At 36.4% G+C, this 19,062-nt stretch overlaps 2 protein-coding genes across 2 annotated transcripts in view; one reads left to right on the top strand and one right to left on the bottom strand.

Moving 5' to 3' along the window:
• The window catches only part of sema4gb (sema domain, immunoglobulin domain (Ig), transmembrane domain (TM) and short cytoplasmic domain, (semaphorin) 4Gb), a 39,867-nt gene extending 32,865 nt beyond the window's left edge, over nt 1-7,002 (bottom strand). Inside the window, exon 1 of the mRNA XM_028029826.1 lies at nt 6,850-7,002. The gene's annotated coding sequence lies outside the window, so the exon portion shown is untranslated. The remainder of the gene's footprint in view (nt 1-6,849) is intronic.
• Nucleotides 7,003-8,639: 1,637 nt separating this feature from the next.
• mfsd13a (major facilitator superfamily domain containing 13A) lies at nt 8,640-18,778 on the top strand. The gene is made up of 9 exons (XM_028030079.1): nt 8,640-8,788; nt 11,929-12,174; nt 12,505-12,584; nt 14,111-14,560; nt 14,651-14,762; nt 15,062-15,158; nt 16,702-16,873; nt 17,037-17,230; nt 17,817-18,778. Exons 2-9 carry the CDS (start codon nt 12,007-12,009, stop codon nt 18,050-18,052), a joined length of 1,509 nt encoding a protein of 502 aa, XP_027885880.1. The 5' UTR covers nt 8,640-8,788; nt 11,929-12,006; the 3' UTR covers nt 18,053-18,778.
• Nucleotides 18,779-19,062: the final 284 nt, after the last annotated feature.

Here is a 19,062-nt window from a genome sequence, read left to right as displayed (position 1 = left end):
GGATAGAAAAGATGAATATGAATATTTAAATTGTGAATTCATGTAGCATCGTTAATTAGTTTTATTACAGAGCATTTAGGAAATAAATTATCATTTGCTGAGCAAAGAGTTTACCATCTGAGGGAAAATGCTGAGATGTATTCACTAATAACCCCTAAATATGCTTTTGGTTTTTTTTTCCAAGCATCATTATTTAATTAAAATGTGGAATTTTAAATATTGTAGTGCATTTAAGAGTGCATACAGTTAAAGTTAAAATGATACATATAAAACCTATAAAAATGAATCTTAAAGAGCTCACACTTATTTTTAAATGTTGCCCTGTCTTGTTTTTGTCAACTTTCTCAGTAAAAAAAAGTACGGTAAGTTTTAATCAACACTGGCAATGTGTATGAATACTTTACATAATACAGAATCAACACTTTAAACCATCTTTCATTTCTTTGCATGCTGTTCCTAAGCAGCAAAGACTTTCCTGTGATCTTCTCAAGGTTTTTCCAAGTGTTTCATTCACTTTCAGGCCAGTACTTCTACCTGACCATGAAAACATGTTGTGTCATATATACTTAAAAAATAGGACAATAAACAAGTGGGTGATAAAAAGGAAGTGTCACAGTGTCTAGAGATTTACAAGTTTTAAATGTTATTAATTTATGTACAGTAGCAGTAAGAAAGGTACACATTCATCATTATTAGTGTTTAATTAGTTTGAGACTTTTAATGAGTCATATCAACTATTTTTTATTAGGGTAAATTATACAGCAAACGACTTCAATGAGCTTTGAAAAGCAGAATTTCTGTCAGGATATTTAATTTTATTAGGGATGTCTCTCCTTTATCACTTATCAAAAAACATTTGTATAATTTGGACTACATTTAATTATCACTTTTTTCATCTTTGTTTCATCAGTAATGAGAATGTGAAATCTCTGATATGGATTACTGTAAACTTATGGTTAGGCTAATATAATTTTCAAACTTGTCACTTACAAACATAAATATTAATAAGAGTGCAGTTTATTTAGGCAAATTGGGGAAAGTCAAGTATGTGAGAAACAGGTAAAAATACATGAGCTGAGATATACATCATCCCTACTGTGGTGAGTCCTAAGCTAATAGTCTGTGAGAATCACCTTGTTGGTGCTAAAATATATTTTTTGTCAAACTGTGCTGTCTTTGGTATTTTTCTTAAATTAACATTTTAAAAAATGCCTAAATTTTCTCTTTCTGACTATAGCAACATCCCAATGGACACACCAAAAAGTGTTCTGTGCACAAAATAATTCATATTTTACTGTCAAGTTGCTTCACAAACAAAAAATTTAACATTCATCTGAAAATTATCAGATGCTGGACTGAAAAAGGTTGATGAAAAAGCAAGAAAAAGTTCAGAACAACTTTCAAGCACTGCAAAAAAAAAAAAAAAACTGATCAAGATTTGAAAAGGTCACAGAAAAGCCTGACTCATTGAAACAAAAGAAGAAGAAAAAACTGAAATGACTGAACACTTGCTCACAGTGCTGACTGCCATAAAATCAAGCTGGAAGAAGCTGAAAATACACCTGAAATTATATATCTTGCTTATTGTGTTGCTGTGTGGTAAAGTCACCATGAAATAATCGACAGGATTTCCAACCTGTAGAATTAAATCTAATGAAAAAATATTATGCATTAACATTCTTTCCTTAGTGACAGCACGAACTGCCAATTCCTTGCCGAGATGCATCATCACCCTGAGTACAGCCAATTATCCAACAGTGCTGTTATTATTCAAAACTAGTCGATAATTAAATAATGCTCTCCTGGAAATGTGATGCTGCAAATGCTGCAAAACAAAACTTCCTCTTTTAATTAGCTGTGTTTGCGGTGGAGCAGCATGACGGTTAATCTGAAGATTAGGCCACGAGCCATCAGCAAAATCACTGCCTGGCTGGATGTTCTCTGCTTCTGATCAAAGGGTCAACCATGTGAATCTTGTTCTGCCCAGGAGTGACACTGGCGACTGCCCAGATCAGTCTATCATGGCCTCTGCCATGTTGCTAATCGCACACAGCGTGGGGTACAATGAGGCTGGTGACCTTTCTGTTAGCAGCCTGGGTGCTAAGCTCTGAGACTAACAGGGGCAAGGACAGTCGACAGATGAGAAAGTGACGGGTTCTGATGAAAAGGATCAATGCGCCAAGGATTTAACTAAACTCAGTGAGCTGTGACAAATTCAAGGAAAATGTGTCTATGCAAAGAGTTTAAGTCATGACATGTCTCCAGAGTAACTTCATTACACCTTGTTCCTCAATCTCCAAATTGTATGAACTCTGCTAAGTGCATACAGCATCAGGGAGATGCTTCCAACAGGGTTGCCAATGGTTAATTTAAACACTGACAGTGCCACTTTCTGGGAAGAGTACCTAAATGTTGCACACTGTAGAACCTGAATATTTCTGAAGGATACAGAATTTCTAACTTCTAGAAAACAGTCAGAGATCATTTCCTAAAGATTTCTTGAGGGTTATTTTTAACTGAACTGTGCAAACGTTATCGAACATTCCCTAAAAGTACCACAGCAGAGTACATATTTTGTAAGCTTCAGGGAATGTTACCTAAATGTCTTCTTAAAGTTACAGATTGTCTGACTTTTAAAGAAACTTTAGGGAACATTCTGCTCTAAAGTATTTTAAATTGGCAATGCAAAGTGTAGGAAATATTAAGAGAAAAGGTCTCAAAGTCTTCACAGCTAGTAGCTTTTGTACCAAAATGTTCCCTAAAGGTCCCCAAAAAATTAATTCATTCGGTGCAAACGTCTGGTAATTAGCAAGAAGTGTTCTATGAAGATTCCCTATACATTATTTACAACTTGTACAATGTAAATTTCAGAGAACCTTCACAAGACACAACAACACCGAAGGGAAGATTTTCTCAAACTCAGAATAGTTTTATTTTACACACTGTACATATCGAGAAAGAGACTGAATTAAAATATTTAGCTATCAGTTCATCATGCAGATACGGGATTTGTGTGAGAATTCAAGCAGGAAAATGTTACTTTACTACATTACTACACTGAAGACGGAAGACGGAAAGATTTTAGCAGGATATTTTTCCTAGTAGAGGACTCTGGGTAAATGGGAAATTGCTGTGCGATATGAAAGGAATGAGGGAACGTTTGGGAGACATTTGCTCAATCTTAATGCAAAGTTTGTTGAACCCTTTGTTGGAGAGAAAAACAATCCTAGTAAAACATCTATGCCACATCCATCAAATGAACTTTGGTTCAATGTTGGGTGAAGATTTCATAACAACCAGGAAAAGACATTTGCTGAAGATTTTTCTTTATTTTCATATTTCCATCTGGAAGCTGCTAGATCTGACATTTCGGACATCTATCTGCACGAGCTCATGTTATCTAATTATACACACTCTAGATTTCTTTGCATCTTAAAATGGCTACTTCAAATTCAACTGGGAATATTTTTGTCTTTTATCTCCTTCATACACTTCCTTGTATCGCCAAAAACCTTTTCACACATGTGCATTACAGCTCTTCAAGACCTGTAAACACACTTTGATATGTAAAAGTCAGAGTTGCATTCCTTTGACATTGCATGCAAAATGAAACCAATGTGACTTTGATTTGATGACAAGGCCAAACGTTGAACCAGAGTCAGGAAAACCTGTGGTAACTAAACACTGATAGTAAGCTGTTTTCCTGTGGTTTTTCCCATCAGCTGCTCCAGCACACAACAAAATACACCAATTTCTCAACACTTCTGCATTGTGTGTTCTGTTGGCAAAGCGCCTGACAGCAGTGTGTTGCATGATAAAGCCACAAGGTAAAATGTAAACACATCTGCCTTTATGGAAACCACGCAAACAATGTGACGCGTATGGCGGCAGGCAAGAGTAATCAAACAAAAGCAGCGCAGGATGGCTCGAATGCATTCTACACAGTTTCTTCCTGTTTGCTAATTTGCAGCGCTGAACAGATCTACAGGGACTCTTTGACCTAATTTCAGTGATAGTTGGTCCCTTCTGTCTTATTTCCAGCAAATGCTCTAAAATAAATTGTCTTCAGAGCATGAGGAGTTGACAATGCTTTGGTGAAACCTCACTTCAAAAGCCACAGCAAGATGTTCTTCAGAACACATGACATTCCCATTGGAGATCAACAAAACAAGGGAGCTTATCTTGCACAAATGAAAAGCTCACCTGCAGACTTTTGTGCTTTTATTCAGCTATGTAGCGTGCAGTGTGGTAAATCCCACAAATGCGATTACTTCCACTATGACAGCAGAAAAAGTGGGTTCACTCTGTGGGCCACCAGCACTGTATTAAAGTTATAAACATAAACAGTTTGCTTTGCACAACTCAGTAACTAATAACATTATCAAAAAGCTATTTTAGGAGTTATATTAAAAAGGTGCAGTTTCTCAGAAAATTACAACATGTTCACAGTATATGCATAGGATCAATTAAAATCATGTGAGCCAACTGAAAAGTATGTCCAGGCACTCAATACATAGGATCATTTTGCTTGAACTACTGCATAAATGCAGCATATACTGTAAGTCCATGGCACTGCTAAAGTGTTAATGAAGCTCAGGCTGTTTTAGTGTGTTTGTTAAATTGAAAAATCCAGTTCCTCATGAATCCCGAGTTTTAACCGATCATTTATATCTGATGACAAATCTTTCTCAGCAGTAAAGATGAATGACCTTTTTCCTCTTGCGTCAACAATATTGTAATCAATATTTTTGGTTGGTTATTGTTAAAAATCTATTATTAGTATGAATATGTGACACTTTTTAGAGCTTACAGTAACTCTAACCAAATGTTTCGACATGAATCAGCACAAATCAACCTCTTATATGGAAGGATTTTAAATTTACAAAAGTTGAAAAGTTTAGACATCCTCCTGTTAAGAGTAGAGTCGATTCCGTATGATTTGCTTTCATCTTCTACTTATTTGCAAATTATACTAAGTTGAAAAACCCATCCTGCAATTTCAGAAAAAAATAAAACGTATATAGCCTACTCCCATTGCACACACTTCTCTCTTTGTGATAAAATAAATTTTATTTGAATAAAGTTATTCAAATTTTCAAATTTAGTTATTCAAATCCCTTTAGATTACTATGTATCATTGTTATTTAGTACTTCTGCTTACTTTAGTAAGCAGAAAAATTGCTTACTGAAGTAAGCAATACTTCTGTAAGCTGACTTACTGAAGTACTGCTTTCATTTTGTCATGTTACAGCCACATACTTCTGCATTGGGATTTCATGTGATTGAGCAACATCAATTACAACATAACTGTAAAGTGGAGTGGAATGATGAACAATTTTCAAAGTATTTTAGTAAAATACATCTGAACTTTGATGTGTGCATTTTAATCAGGGCCCCCTTGAGTTAGCATTAATTAACCACCGTTTGCTGCATTTTCAGCCGCAGGTCTTCTTGGGTATATATCTATGGGTTGAGATTTGTACATGTTCTTCTTTGCAACATGACTCAAGTTTCATCAAATCTGATAAAGTGCTTATGGTTACATCAGTTCTAAAGTATTCCCAAAGATTTCCAGTTGGCTGTAGGTCTGAACTTTGACTGAGCCTTCCTAACACAAATTCGTTTTGATCTAAACCACTCTACTGTAGCTTTGGCTCCTACTTGCTATGTTTAGGGTCATTGTCCTTCTGGAAGGTGGAACTGTCCCTCAGTTTTAACCCTCTAGTAGCTCCTACTAAATTTCTTTCAAGGGCTTACCTAAAATCAACCCCATCAATTTCCTCATGAGCTCTGACAAACTTCCATGCTAAAGAAAAATATCACCACATCATGATGCTGCCACCACCATGTTTCCTGACTGGAATGGAGTGTGCAAGGTGATTTGCTTTATTTTCACTTTATTTTGAGGGTTTTAGAGCAAAAGAGGTTGAATAAAATATGTCATGCTTAAGAATTTTATTAGCCATAAAAATAGCTAGAGACTGTATCCCACTTCACACTTATGCGTTAGTCTATATTTTGGTCATTCACACATAATAGGTACAGACCTTTATAGTTGTAACTTAAGGGCATTTTTAAACTATTGCAAGAGGTTGCTTTATGCAGATTAAAATGGCTGTTGTTCAACGTATATCTGCTGTTTTCTGCATAAATTTACCAAAGAAATACTATATATATATATATATATATATATATATATATATATATATATATATATATATATATATAACAGTATTTCAAAATTTCAAATACTTTGAAATACTGTACTGTTACAGTATTCAAAGAGATGAAATCCCGATTCGTCGTTTTTATTATATAAATGGATCAAATAACAAATAAAGTAGATTTTTTTATATAAGATCCAACTTATTTTAAAGTCATTCTTCTTTGTCTCCAATAACAACACCAAATTATTAACACATTCTATAGCTACTTAATAAATTTATATTACATGTTTGCTATTTAATTTAAATAGACGGTTGGCACGTTTCTCCAGCTGAACGTGTAGGCTGCACCAGAGTAGAAGCAGTTGTAAATATTAATTTACCTGTACGGGGGTGTTTTGCGCCACCTTTGACTGAACTTGTTAGTAGTTTTTGTTTGTTTGGACCGTCCAATCGCCTCGTTCTAACAAATCTGCTCCTAGATAACCGCTACATCCTATTTTGGAGCCACTCCGCTCCTGTCCGATCTGAACTGCGGCACCAAGAGAGGAGAGACGGGGCACCGCGCACAGTTCATTCACCTTCACCTGAGCGAGCCTGTATAACAGAGATGTCAGGAAACTACCGCATGGAGCTCAATGAGACGCTGCTGTCGGACACAAGGACGCAGTTAGGATGCACTCACCTGCCTTTGGTCCTTGTTTCGGTCTCAAACAAACAGAATCCTGATTTGTCCTCTTTGCGGTGAAACATCGAACTGCTGCTGCTGCTGCTGCAGTCATCAACTGCTCAAATATTACCACATGCTCTCTCTCTCTCTCCCCCTCTCTCTCTTTAACACACACTCTCTCACCCCCACACGCCGTCTGAAACTCACACAAACAGCTCTATTCACTTGCTATCAGTGTCGGGTTCTGATATGGGCTACACTGGCAGTTGCCCAGGGCGTGTATTAAAATGAGGGCGTACCAACAGCAGAATAATAATAATAAAAATCTTATCAGTTATATAACTTGCCCCTTATATAGCTTGAATGCATGTGCAGTCCATGGGGAGTTGGTGCCTCTTGCTTGCTGAGGAGAATAAGAAATTTATTTCACATGTTCTGATGAGACTGGATTTCTGTGCTGAAGTTTTACACGCTTTCACAGTCAAAACAGTCAAATGTTTGCTCAATCTAAATAGCATATAGTTAGGCTTCCAGTCCCTTCGCCAACACTCACCTATTTCTTACATTCTGAACTTTTTTCACGTTTATGCCACATTAAGAAACATCACTATATTTTACTGGGATTTTATGCGATACGCAAACATAAAGGAGTGTATAAGATGACATGGAAGGAGAGTGATCATAAGAATTAAAATAAAAAGAAAATAAAGGAAAGTGCATTTGTATTTAGCCCCTGTTACACTGATACCTTAAATAAAATCCATTTAAGAGGATGCTTTGGACTGAATAACATTGACCCAACTAAACCATGTTCCGACTTTTAAAAAATGGATCTAACAATTATTGAGCAACCAGCCTATGTACAATGCATTTTTGTTGTTGTTGTACAATCAAACACTGCAGCAACATGTTCACTCAAAGCACAACTGTAAAGGACTGAATTACATACAAATCATCAAATGCATAGATAAATAGTTTAATAGTTTTTTTTGTTTTGCTTTTGTTTTATTTGGCTAAGTCATTGGATTTGAGGTTGGGGTTGCTAAGAAGTAGTCCTTTCTCACTCAAAATTACAACTTTTGGGAAACTTTCTGTTCGTTGTCTCAAGCTTATTCTTGTAAAATTCAACCATTCTTCTGTGTGCCTTAAAAAGTAGTAGTTAATTAGATATTTTTTCCCAAAGTCATAATGTGCAGAAATATTTACAACCTGGTCTGAACCTCACAGATAATTTATGGAGTGTTATCAAGAAGAAAATCAGAGACACCAGAGCCAATAATTCAGACAGGCTTAAAGAAGACAACCTGGGCTTAATGAACACCTCAACAGAACCACAGGCTCCTCTTCACTGATGTAATTATTAAGTACTGAGTGCATACCCTGAGCAGTGCATGAACTTGCTTCTCAACTGGTTGATTAAAAACCCCTGTTTACTAGTTTAACGTTAAATCCTTATTTTCTTATTTTGATTTTTTTTATTATCATTAACTGTAGGTGGTAATCATCAAATTTATCAGAAAAAAATCCACTTGAAATATTTTACTCGGCTCTCTATATACATGTGTTTGGAGATGAATACCGAATACAGTACAGTACTAACTTTATTGTTTGTCGGGGGTTTGTGGTTGGGTTTTTTTGTTTTTTTTATCGAGTTGTGCCTGCAAATAAAGACAAGGCTTGTGAAACAGCACCATCTTGAGGATCTTTGACGTATTACACACAATACAGTTTTTATCTATTGTTATAATTAGTGCTTGCCAGATGGGGGCGCTGCGGATCCCTCCTGTTCGTCACTTAGGAAACCCCTTCAGTAATCCACTACAGTCGTCACTGGCGTGAGTAACCCACCCATCTGAGTGAGTAGTCAGTGACGTGGACTGTCTGGTTCTGCTTCCCCCGGTGTCGATACGAACTCAGTGTGTTCGGTCTGGATACCTGACAGCTTCTTTAGTCGGTACGCAACACGTATTTTCCTCATTTTTAGCACTGTTGGAGGCGGTGGTTGAGTTTACTTGCAGATAAGCTGCCTGGGTGATGTTAACTAGGTAGCTAATGCTAGCAGCTACTAATACAACTAGCTAGTGCTATCGATTAGCAGGACGGCCAACAAACTGATTATCGATAGCCTTACGGAACGAGTCAGCTGTTACTAACTTTTGAAGTAATGTGGTGGTTTCAGTATTAATCAGTTTAGTGTGAGAAGAACAGTGGAGTTAGTTAGTGAGCCAGACAGCTTGTTACTGTGTAATGTGTAGCTTTTCGAGAACAAAAGTGTTATAAGTGAATCTGGTTTCCTCTTTCAATGTAAGCGTTATTTTAGGCTACCTATAATGCTTTGTTTCCTTAAATTGTGGTTCCTTGCCTAATAATCTAGCAAAGGCAATTGTCGAAATGTTACAAAGAAAATCAAGTGTGTTAATGTAGCAGAGATATGGCGTTAAATAATATCTCCCTAATCTAGCACAAAAATAAGAAAATTATACATCAGAACGTGTCGCTTTTTATAACCAACTTTAAAGTACCACGTACTGACATGTGCAGTCTTGAAAGGTTTGCTTTGCTTTCATATCATTTTATATTTTATTCTTATTTTTTATTTTATCTACAACTACTACTCAGGGGTAGTTGTTATTGTGTCTTGTCTCTATGCTGTAACTGCGAAGTAATTTCCCTGCTGGGATGAATAAAGTACTTCTACTTTATTATTAATTACATACATTTTACTTGTATGTAATTCACATTTTTCAACAGTATTATTTTTATGTTGTAAATTTTAATTTACTGACGGTCTCATTTTTATTGTTCTGTTTTTATATTTTACCTCAGTTTGAATATTCATGCTTCAATTTGCATTGTTACTGTTTCCCACAGTGGGAGGACAAATGATATTAATGTTCTATTAAAGATCTGCGGTTACTGCCAGACAGCCCAGTCTTTACTTAGCAGTCCAAGAGTTATAGATTTTTTTTAATGGAGCTGGTATAATTTAGTTCAGATGCCAAACAAGCAGTAAAGTAAAAGCAAAAATTTGAAGCCAGTTTCAGAATTGCTTCTTTTTTTTCATGGTTTGAGAAATCAGGATTCAGACCCAAATGTTCTTTAGGCAGTTACATACAGCTCAATGTTATTTTTACAATTTGTATTTATAAAACTTCAGAGCTTTCTAAAAGCAGAAAATATGAGTTTGGAACGGTTTGCAAAGTGCAACATTACTTCTGGATTTTTTTTTTTCTCACAACGTTACAAATTAAATTCTTCTTGTTTAGTTGAAGAATGCAGTTTAAGATGCAATCAGATTTTCTCTTTACTACCAGATGTTCCTTAACTAAAACAAAAAAAAAGATTTTTTTTTACTGTGGGATTTGAAATGCACACCGTTTTTAAAAATCCCACAAAAAATACCCCGGCTAATTTAGCTTTGTGCTTATTTGGAGTGATGACATTATAGGAGGCACAAAAATCAGGCAGATTGGCTGAGGGTGTTATGCAACATAAGTAACCGCTTGTGAAGGAGGAATGTGAATATCAGTTCTCCCACTGGGTTGACATATTTCCCATCCAACAATTTGTCCATCCAATATATTCATCAAACCGTCAGTAAATCCTTCTGTCCCTCCTTACAGTCTGGGATTTTTAAAAAAAAGAAGCAAATATTTAAAGCCTGAGTTCAGATATTGGCTGTAAGTTGTAACTTGAAAAAGTCTGATGTTTGAAAATGTGGAGAACCTGTAGTTCAGAGATCAGGTCTCATCAGCTCCTGCTTCTTGGCGTTCAGAGTGAGCAGCAGGTGTATCTTTGCCGTCAAAATAAAGAGACCTGCACGCAGGTTAAAACATCTCCTACTGTGTTGCACTTCAGTGGGATGTTTGTAGATGTTGTCTTGTTTTGTGGTTTTTCTGCAGACCGATTTGATACGATGCAGCCATGTTTTAGACGTGATACGACCTAGCCGAGATCTGATAGGGCTAGGTTGTATCACGATAGGGGGAGTTTCTTCGTTCCCCTTGCAAAGTGTGTTATCGCCTCACTGTGATCTGAATCTAACGTTTCAGGGCTGTGCTTCAACACCATTCTGTTGCTTACCTAGACAGAATAAGCCACATCGCACATTGAAACACGGTTGCTTTCAACCGTCGAAGGGGTTTTGTGCTCGAGATTTGACGAGAGGTTTTCAGATGCAGACGTGTTTGCGCTTAAATGCGGGGTTAGAAGTAAACCTGCTGGTATTTATGTGAATTTTTTCTCTAAGAGTGAGAGAGCACCTTGAGTTGGCAAAGGGGAAGTGAAAAAGGTTCAGAAATAAACACAGCTGGACAGAACTTGCATTCATAATTTGGAATAAGGTTTCTCTTGCTTTCAGTGAAAGAAAGCGGTGACAAAAGTTGAGATGTAGCCCTTAACTGTTGCAGTAGCTGTTACTTTTTTATTGTGTTAAACGTTCATAGTTCAGTGTTAAATACGAGGCCTTCCTTGTCTGACAACAGTCATATGACTTCACTTTTATTTCTTCACCGGGAAGACGGCAGCTTTTTATAGAGCCTGTGGTTCAAAAATGAACTCAAGTGAAACACAGTGGGACGTGGATCTGCCTGGTGAGAAAGGAAAAGTTGTTCACTGCTAAACAAACTTTAATGAGTACTTGCAGTCCTGTTGCTTTGCCAACAGCGTTCCTGTAGTCTGAGCTTTTTGGGAAGACAGAGCCAGTAATATTATTGTTCATTTTATAATTTTATATGTAGCTGCTCTGAGGGGCTTTACTTTTTGTTTTTGGAGGGGTTGTATGTAGTGGTATGAGATTAAAAAGGGGAATGAATAGATATCACTTTATTTTCTACTTTTGAAATCATTAATAAAATCATTTTTCACTTCACATGAATATGCTCCTGATAGTGTGTTTACAGACCAAAAATGGTGGGATTTTTTTTTTGTTTGTTTAATTAATGCATTATTTTAAAAAAGCTATTTAGAGATTTCATTGTTTCTCCTGCTAATTACAGAACTGCAACAATAAAAAAAAATCTTAAGTGTATTCCCTTCACACTGGATTTGTTCTTGTTTTTGTTTTTTTTTTGTTTGTTTGTTTGTTTTTGTCAGGATATGTTTCTGTGAACGTGGGTCGTCCAGGCAATGATGATCACAGCTTACCTCAGAGAAAGGACCTGAGAGAAAAGGATGGGCAGGAGCGTCTGGGGCTTCTGGCAGAGTGTCTTCTCCACTGCAGTGCTCTATGGCTCACTGGCCCTTTTTACGTCCATTCTCCACAATGTGTTCCTGCTTTATTACGTGGAGACGTTTGTGTCCATCTACAAGATCGATAAAATCTCCTTCTGGGTGGGAGAGGTGAGTAAATGGACAAACCAGAGTCTGTTTGTGATTGAAAGTGAAGTTGACAGGAAATTGTTTAATTCAGGTTTTTTTTTTAAGTAGCACCAGCACATAGCAAATGTTGCCACAAAGAACTTTACAAAAGAAAAGTTCATTAAATGCAATTATGCAGAAAGATTCAAAGTCAAGCGCACGGATTCCACTAGATTTATTCTTCTTATTGACTTATGTAGTAAAGTTCAGTTTATTATACAAATTGCTTAAAAGGTTTTCTATATGAGGTTGTTTTGATCTGATGTCCATTTACTTTATGTCTTATTATCCTCTTGCTATTCTGCTCCACAGACTGTATTCCTTCTCTGGAACAGTCTGAATGACCCTCTCTTCGGCTGGCTGAGTGACCGCGCCTTCCTCAGCTCTCCTCAGTAAGCCTCTGCGTCTCTTTTTAAACATTCTTCCCCTGCAGAATATTTACCTTCCTATCTTCTTGTGACTCAACAGATCACAGCGAAAAAGAAATCTGACATAATTGTGTGTGTGTCTCTTTGTGATTTTTCATTTAAAGCAAAGTTTAAGCATTACTAATAGATTATTCTATCAGTTATTCTGATGATTAATCAGATAAAATAATTGGCACAGATTTTTTATTTACTCCCGTACGCATTTTTATACAATATTTGAAGTACATTAAGAGGAAAATAAAAGAATAACTCAATTCCCTTTTTAAACAAGGATTTCTTTTATGCCTAAAGTGCAACAATGTTGATAATTTGTAGCAAATAATATATTTGCAAACTACTTCTAAAATCAACATATGAAAAGTTTAGTCTTTTTCTGCTAGACTTGACATCAATTACGTGTAGCGCCAATCTGTTGATTGTTTTTGGATTAACGGAATAATAATCTGATAGCAAAATGTGCTTGATGTGAGGTTTTGATTTTTTTTTTTTTTCAGAATTTGCACCAGATAAAGCTAAAACGTTGCTTCTTGAGGAGTTCTGAGTTAAACATTTTCACAATGTTTTTTTTTCTGTCTTATGTTAGTCTACTGAGAACAGAACTGCTGGTAAAAGTTTAGGAAACATTGTTGCAAATCTGTGAAAGATCCTGAGATATTTGGAACAGACTGATTAGCAGTCAGCTACCCTGGAGTTTATGTATCAAAAGTGAGGTTACACATTTAATGATAGCTTCACAAAACCATAAAGTTACTTTAAAGAACACCCATAAACTAGATTTATTTTGTTTTGACAAATGTGGAAAGAAAAAGAGCATCACCCTAAAAAGTAAAATAAAATAAAATAATTTACATGAACAAAAGTAAATAAATAAAGCAGAATTAGCATTTTTCTGCTGTCTTGCCTGCATTGCTGGCGATTAACTAGCTTAAACATTAGTTTTCATTCTATAAGTTTGACAACAAAACAGTTGGAAACCCCAGGAAAATTATCACATTTTCTTTGAAAAATACTTAGATCTGAACTTGACTTTGTGTAAAATGATCACAAAATGTAGCAAGTCATCTTCTTCCTATATTTCCTGGTTTTCCTGAATTTCCAGTTTACCCAAAAATGTCACCACTTCCCACGCAGCCGAAGCCAACATCTGACTGTCAGATATGTAGCCTTGTCCGCTCTAATCCGCTGCCCACGGTGACAGGGAAACCAGTTGATCACGTCAAACAGTCTGTCACCTGTGTTTGTATTTCTGTCATACTGCAAACCAGTTATGTTTATTCAGTGAGTGGTGGAAAAAAAAAGTTTAAACAAGAGCGTGTACATTCTCCAGGATGTTCCGTATTTATTCTAGCTTTTATAAATATGTTATGTGTGCTGTTGGTGACAGACTTTATCTTATTCAAATCTTAAATGTTTTTGTAGGAAGGAGAGCGAGAATAGATCACAGCCCTTGTTTCTGCAGATTTCTCACACACTGTGTGTTTTCCACCCAGGTCAGGCTCTCAGATCACATCGCCAGAGGTGGTGCTGAAGCGCCTGAAGGCCCTTTCTACAAATGGCCCTCTCTTCGCCCTGTCCTTCCTGGCCTTCTGGGTGGCGTGGGCCAGGCCAGGCCTGCAGTTCCTGCTGTGCCTGTGTCTGTACGACGGCTTCCTCACCATGGTGGACCTCCACCACAGCGCCCTGCTGGCCGACCTCGCCGTGTCCGCCGCCGACCGCACGCGCCTCAACTTCCACTGCTCCGTGTTCAGCGCGTTGGGCTCCGTCTCTGTTTTCCTCTCCTACTCTGTCTGGGACAAGGAGGACTTCTACTCCTTCCGTCTGTTCTGCTTGACTCTGGCGGCTTTTTCCATTTTGGGCTTTTTCGTCGTGTCTCGGCTGCTGCAGCAGCGTTTCAACAAGGAAATCCGCTCAAAGCTAGATGAGGCGTCAACACTGAAGGAGTACGACATTTAAAGTGTCTTAAGTTTTGAACAATATTTTTGTTTTGGTTTGTCTTTTACAATAATATGTGTTCATGTGTCTGGATCTAGGCTGAGTGTTGGTTTTACTCAAATAGAGAAACCTATCACTATTGGCCAGTATCTGAAGCAGCTCTCCAAGCACAGAAACTTCATGTGGTTTGTGTCCATGAATCTTATCCAGGTAAGATGATAATAAAGGTAAAATTATCAAAATGATATATATGTATAACATTAGTTTTGTATGAAGATGTAAATATTTTTTTGGACTATTTAATCTATCAGCATAATAAATAAAATTCTGCAGTAGGGGAAAAAATACTGATTTTAATTTTTTTTATTGAAACACAAATTATTGTAAGGACTTTGTTCAAAATCATGTTAAATGTTTCTACATATTTTCAGTTCTACAGTATAAATGGAAAATAATGTTTACTTTCAAATCATATATATTTGATCTTTTTGTCTGTGTTTTTTCTGCAGGTGTTTCACTGCCACTTCAACAACAACTTCTTTCCTCTTTTCCTGGAACATCTCTTGTCTGATAACATTTCTGCCTCTACAGGTTCAATCCTGCTCGGTAGGATTTCACAGAAAAATCTTCCACACCAAGAGCATTAAAAAAAATCAGAAAACAGTAAACATGAATTCTCTTAAGGACATGACAAAAAATTAATGGACTCATCATGTCTATTTTTGTTATTTCGTCCTGTGTCTTGCAAATGTATTGGACACCCCCTGAACTATTTTTTTTTTTTTTTTTTACATGCAACAACCATAAAATGCATTGGTGGGTTTTATGTGTTAATCAACACAAAGTGGTTTATAAATGTGAAGAAGAAGGAAAATTCTGTTTTTAAAACTTTTTCATCTATACAGCTCTGGAAAAATATTAAGAAACCACTGCACTGAACCCCATTGAAAACCTCATAGTTATTCCATCAAATATTGGTTTCTGAACTCTTCCTGAGTTAAAACATTAGCATTGTTGTTTCTAAATGAATATGAACTTATTTTCTTTGCATTATTTGAGGTCTGAAATCACTGCTGATGGGAAAATGGTCACATTTAATGGGAAGATGGCCAAATATAGATAAATACAGTTAAGAGCAGTTATTTAAGAAAACTTGTTTAAGACTGAAGATTTCAGACTAGGATGGAGGTTCATCTTCCAGCAGGACAGCCACCCTAAACATACTGCCAGAGCTAGTTTAGATATAAAGCATATGTGTGGAGGCCTGTCACAATAAACAATAAGTCAATTAATCACATGATAAATTAAAAGAAACTCAATCATTTTCATTTGCTTGATTTATCGTTTTTCTCTTTTCTCTCTCTTTTTACCAAAAACTGAATGATAAAAGCTTTCAGTCTGATGCTTTGGTTTCAATTAGCCCTTTTTTGAAAGACAATTTGTGTTTACAGAGACTTCATAATTCATTTTATTTGTTGATTTTGTTGTTTTCTTTATTTATTTTGGATATTTAAAATGTCTTCAAGGTCCTGAGTTTAAATGTTTATTAGAATTTAAAGTTTATTGATCATTCAGAATGTGTTATTGTTCTTGCCATTATTACTATTATATTACTTGAAAATTGTTTTTTTTTAAAAAAACAATACAATCATTTATCGCAATAATTTCTGGGACAATTTATCGTCTAGCAAAATTTGTTATCGTGACAGGCCTATATGTGTGTGCTAGAATCTTCAGTGAAAGACCAAACCTAAAATCATCTGAGTTAAATCAAACTAAGGTCAGGTATTTTGCAAAAAAAAGAAAAGCTGGTGGAGACATGCCTCAAAGTACTTCCAGCTGCAGCAGTGGATGGTTCAAAGTATTTGCCCAGGTGCTGCTCAATATAAATGCACACTCTTGATTTTTATTTGTAAATTTCAGAGGAAAATCTTTCCCTCTTTTGATTATGAGCCACTTTGTGTTGGTCTGTCATATTAAAACCTATTAAAAATGTTGCATTTTTATTTCTCACTCGGCATGCCTATTTTAGTTGGTGCTGTTAGCTTTTACCTTTGCTGCGGTTGAAACCAAGCACATTATCATTTTTCCATTTCTTTGCACAGTTTGTATTTTCCTTTGATGCAGTTCTGCTTCTGCTCCCTCACAGGGATCTCTTACGTTGCCCCCCACCTCAACAACTTGTATTTCCTGACACTGTGCCAGCGTTACGGCGTTTACCAGGTTATCCGCTGGCTGTTTATGCTCAAACTGGGACTTAGTGTGGTTATGCTGCTTGCAGGGGCTGACCACATTTATCTACTGTGCATCTTCATTGCTAGGTATGGCCGACAGTTGATCGTTGACAGTTTCTGCTTTTTCTTTGCCCTGCTTGTTTTTGGTTTTAATACTTTTAAAGCTGCACACGCAAGGAAAGATTGACTTGTAGTGTTTGCACCTAAAGGATTCCTGCCAGGTTACTAACTGTTCGCCTCTTCGTTTCAGTAACCGGGTGTTCACAGAGGGCACCTGCAAGCTGCTGAAGCTGGTCATTTCTGATCTGGTCGATGAGGACTATGTGGTGAACAGACGTCAGCAGGCCGCCTCGGCTATCCTCTTTGGGATGGTCAACCTGTTGACCAAACCGGGCCAGACATTCGCCCCACTCATCGGCACCTGGCTGCTCTGCGTTTACACGGGTACACACGCTTCCTCGAAAGCATTTTACATGCAGCTTTGGGGAGAACCAGATTCATTTGGGACTTTTTATTTGATTACATTTTATTTTTTATTTGAACCAGTCTTTGTTCAAGGTGGAATATTTACTCAACAACTTAAAAAAATAAAGTCATAAAATTTGCAGAGGATAAAATTAAAAAAAATTATACATCCTGGCCAGATATTTACCATTTATTCTTGTTTTAGCAATTAGTAAGGTCAAATTGATCTGTAATCTTTTAATTGCTTTCTAAAATCCTGAATACAAGTAGCAATGGTGCAATAAAGAAGATGAATGTCATTAACTCTCTGATATTATTCAGCACATACTTACAGATGTTTAGAACTTTAGCAAGTCGGCTTTGTTAAAGTAAAACAAACATTTTCATTAAATACTTCTTACTTAAACCAGGATTCCAGTTAAACTATAATGCATCCATTTTGTTTGTTTTTCTTTCTTGTATTTTAAAAGATCTTTCCAGAATTTCTGAACATTCTCAGATTGAAATGTGCATTTTGTTGACAACAAAGGAATTGTTTTCCTCACTCTGGGTTTCTCCTCACCAGGTTATGATATTTTCCAGAGGACACCCATGAAGGATTCTGTGTCTGCATCCGACTCAGGGACTCCGCCTCTCCGTCTGGGCTGTTTCTACATGTTGGTGTTTGTGCCTATCACCTGTGCCCTGATCCAGCTGGCCACCTGGTCTCGCTTCACTCTTCACGGCCGAAAGCTACAGGGAATCAAGACTCTGCGTCAGGGGACCCAGCATGGTAGTCTCATCGATGTCAAGGCTATTTAAACTAGAAAAAAGAAAGCACAAAGACACTTTTTAAATAACCGTTTTTTATGTTTCTGTGATGTCTTAAGAAGCAAAAAGCTGCCACGTCTTCACTCTGCAGCCTTCATTGTGAAATTCTGAACATTTACAGAATTTTTTTTTTTTTTTTTTTTTGTACAGTAAAAAATTACATAAGGGAAGCATTTTTTACTGAAATATGCCTTATTTTTTATATTGGAATTCAGATTATATTTGTATTTAAATGGAAGACCAAATGCTAACATTAAGCCAATCAATCCTTCTGGGGTTTGTGGACCAAGATGAAGGTAATTTCCTATCCTCGCTGCTCAGTAATAATCCATAATATCAGCTTGTTAATCCAAATCAGGAGAACCTGTTTTACACTGGCTCTACAAGTGAAGTGTTGAAAAAACAGAGACCGGAATATAACTAGACTGAATTCAGAGTGTCATTGATACAGCATAAAACTAGCAATCCAACACAGCTAATTTAAAATGTTTACTACACAGAATGTCCTGCCAGAAACTTATTCTGTAAATTTTACTAGCACTGAATATGTTTAGCTTTGTCATCTGTGTAATGTAATGTTCAGTAGGTTATATTTAATTGTCTTTTTCATTTGTCACAAAACTGAAAATTAACCACACTTGTTTAGTTTCAGTCAGGGCTCCATGATATAGTGACACTTTGACTAGGCAAAGTAATAAAAAATGTTCTACACAAGAAGGTTTTTTTTTGGTCTGTTTGTATTTTGTCCATATAAATAATGTTCAGAGGCCCATTCTGTTTATCCAATATTACATCTGGTTAAAGGATTTACTCAGTTTAAGTAGTTTTATTTTTGTTCATTGTGTATTTTGCATTAAAAAGCAGTGTTAGGGGTATTTAATTTTGCATCTGTTAAATGATTTATACAGTAGATGGGGGGGGGAAAGGTTATCCATTCTGTTATTCTCACACATCTTGTTAAACAAACTACATGTCAATTATAGGTTTCTGTTTCACAGTTT

This window comes from Xiphophorus couchianus, chromosome 10 (assembly GCF_001444195.1).
Source record: "Xiphophorus couchianus chromosome 10, X_couchianus-1.0, whole genome shotgun sequence".
In the NCBI taxonomy this organism is placed as follows: Eukaryota; Metazoa; Chordata; class Actinopteri; order Cyprinodontiformes; family Poeciliidae; genus Xiphophorus; species Xiphophorus couchianus.
Note: the sequence above shows the minus strand (reverse complement) of the source record. Positions and strands in the feature narration are given on the sequence as shown.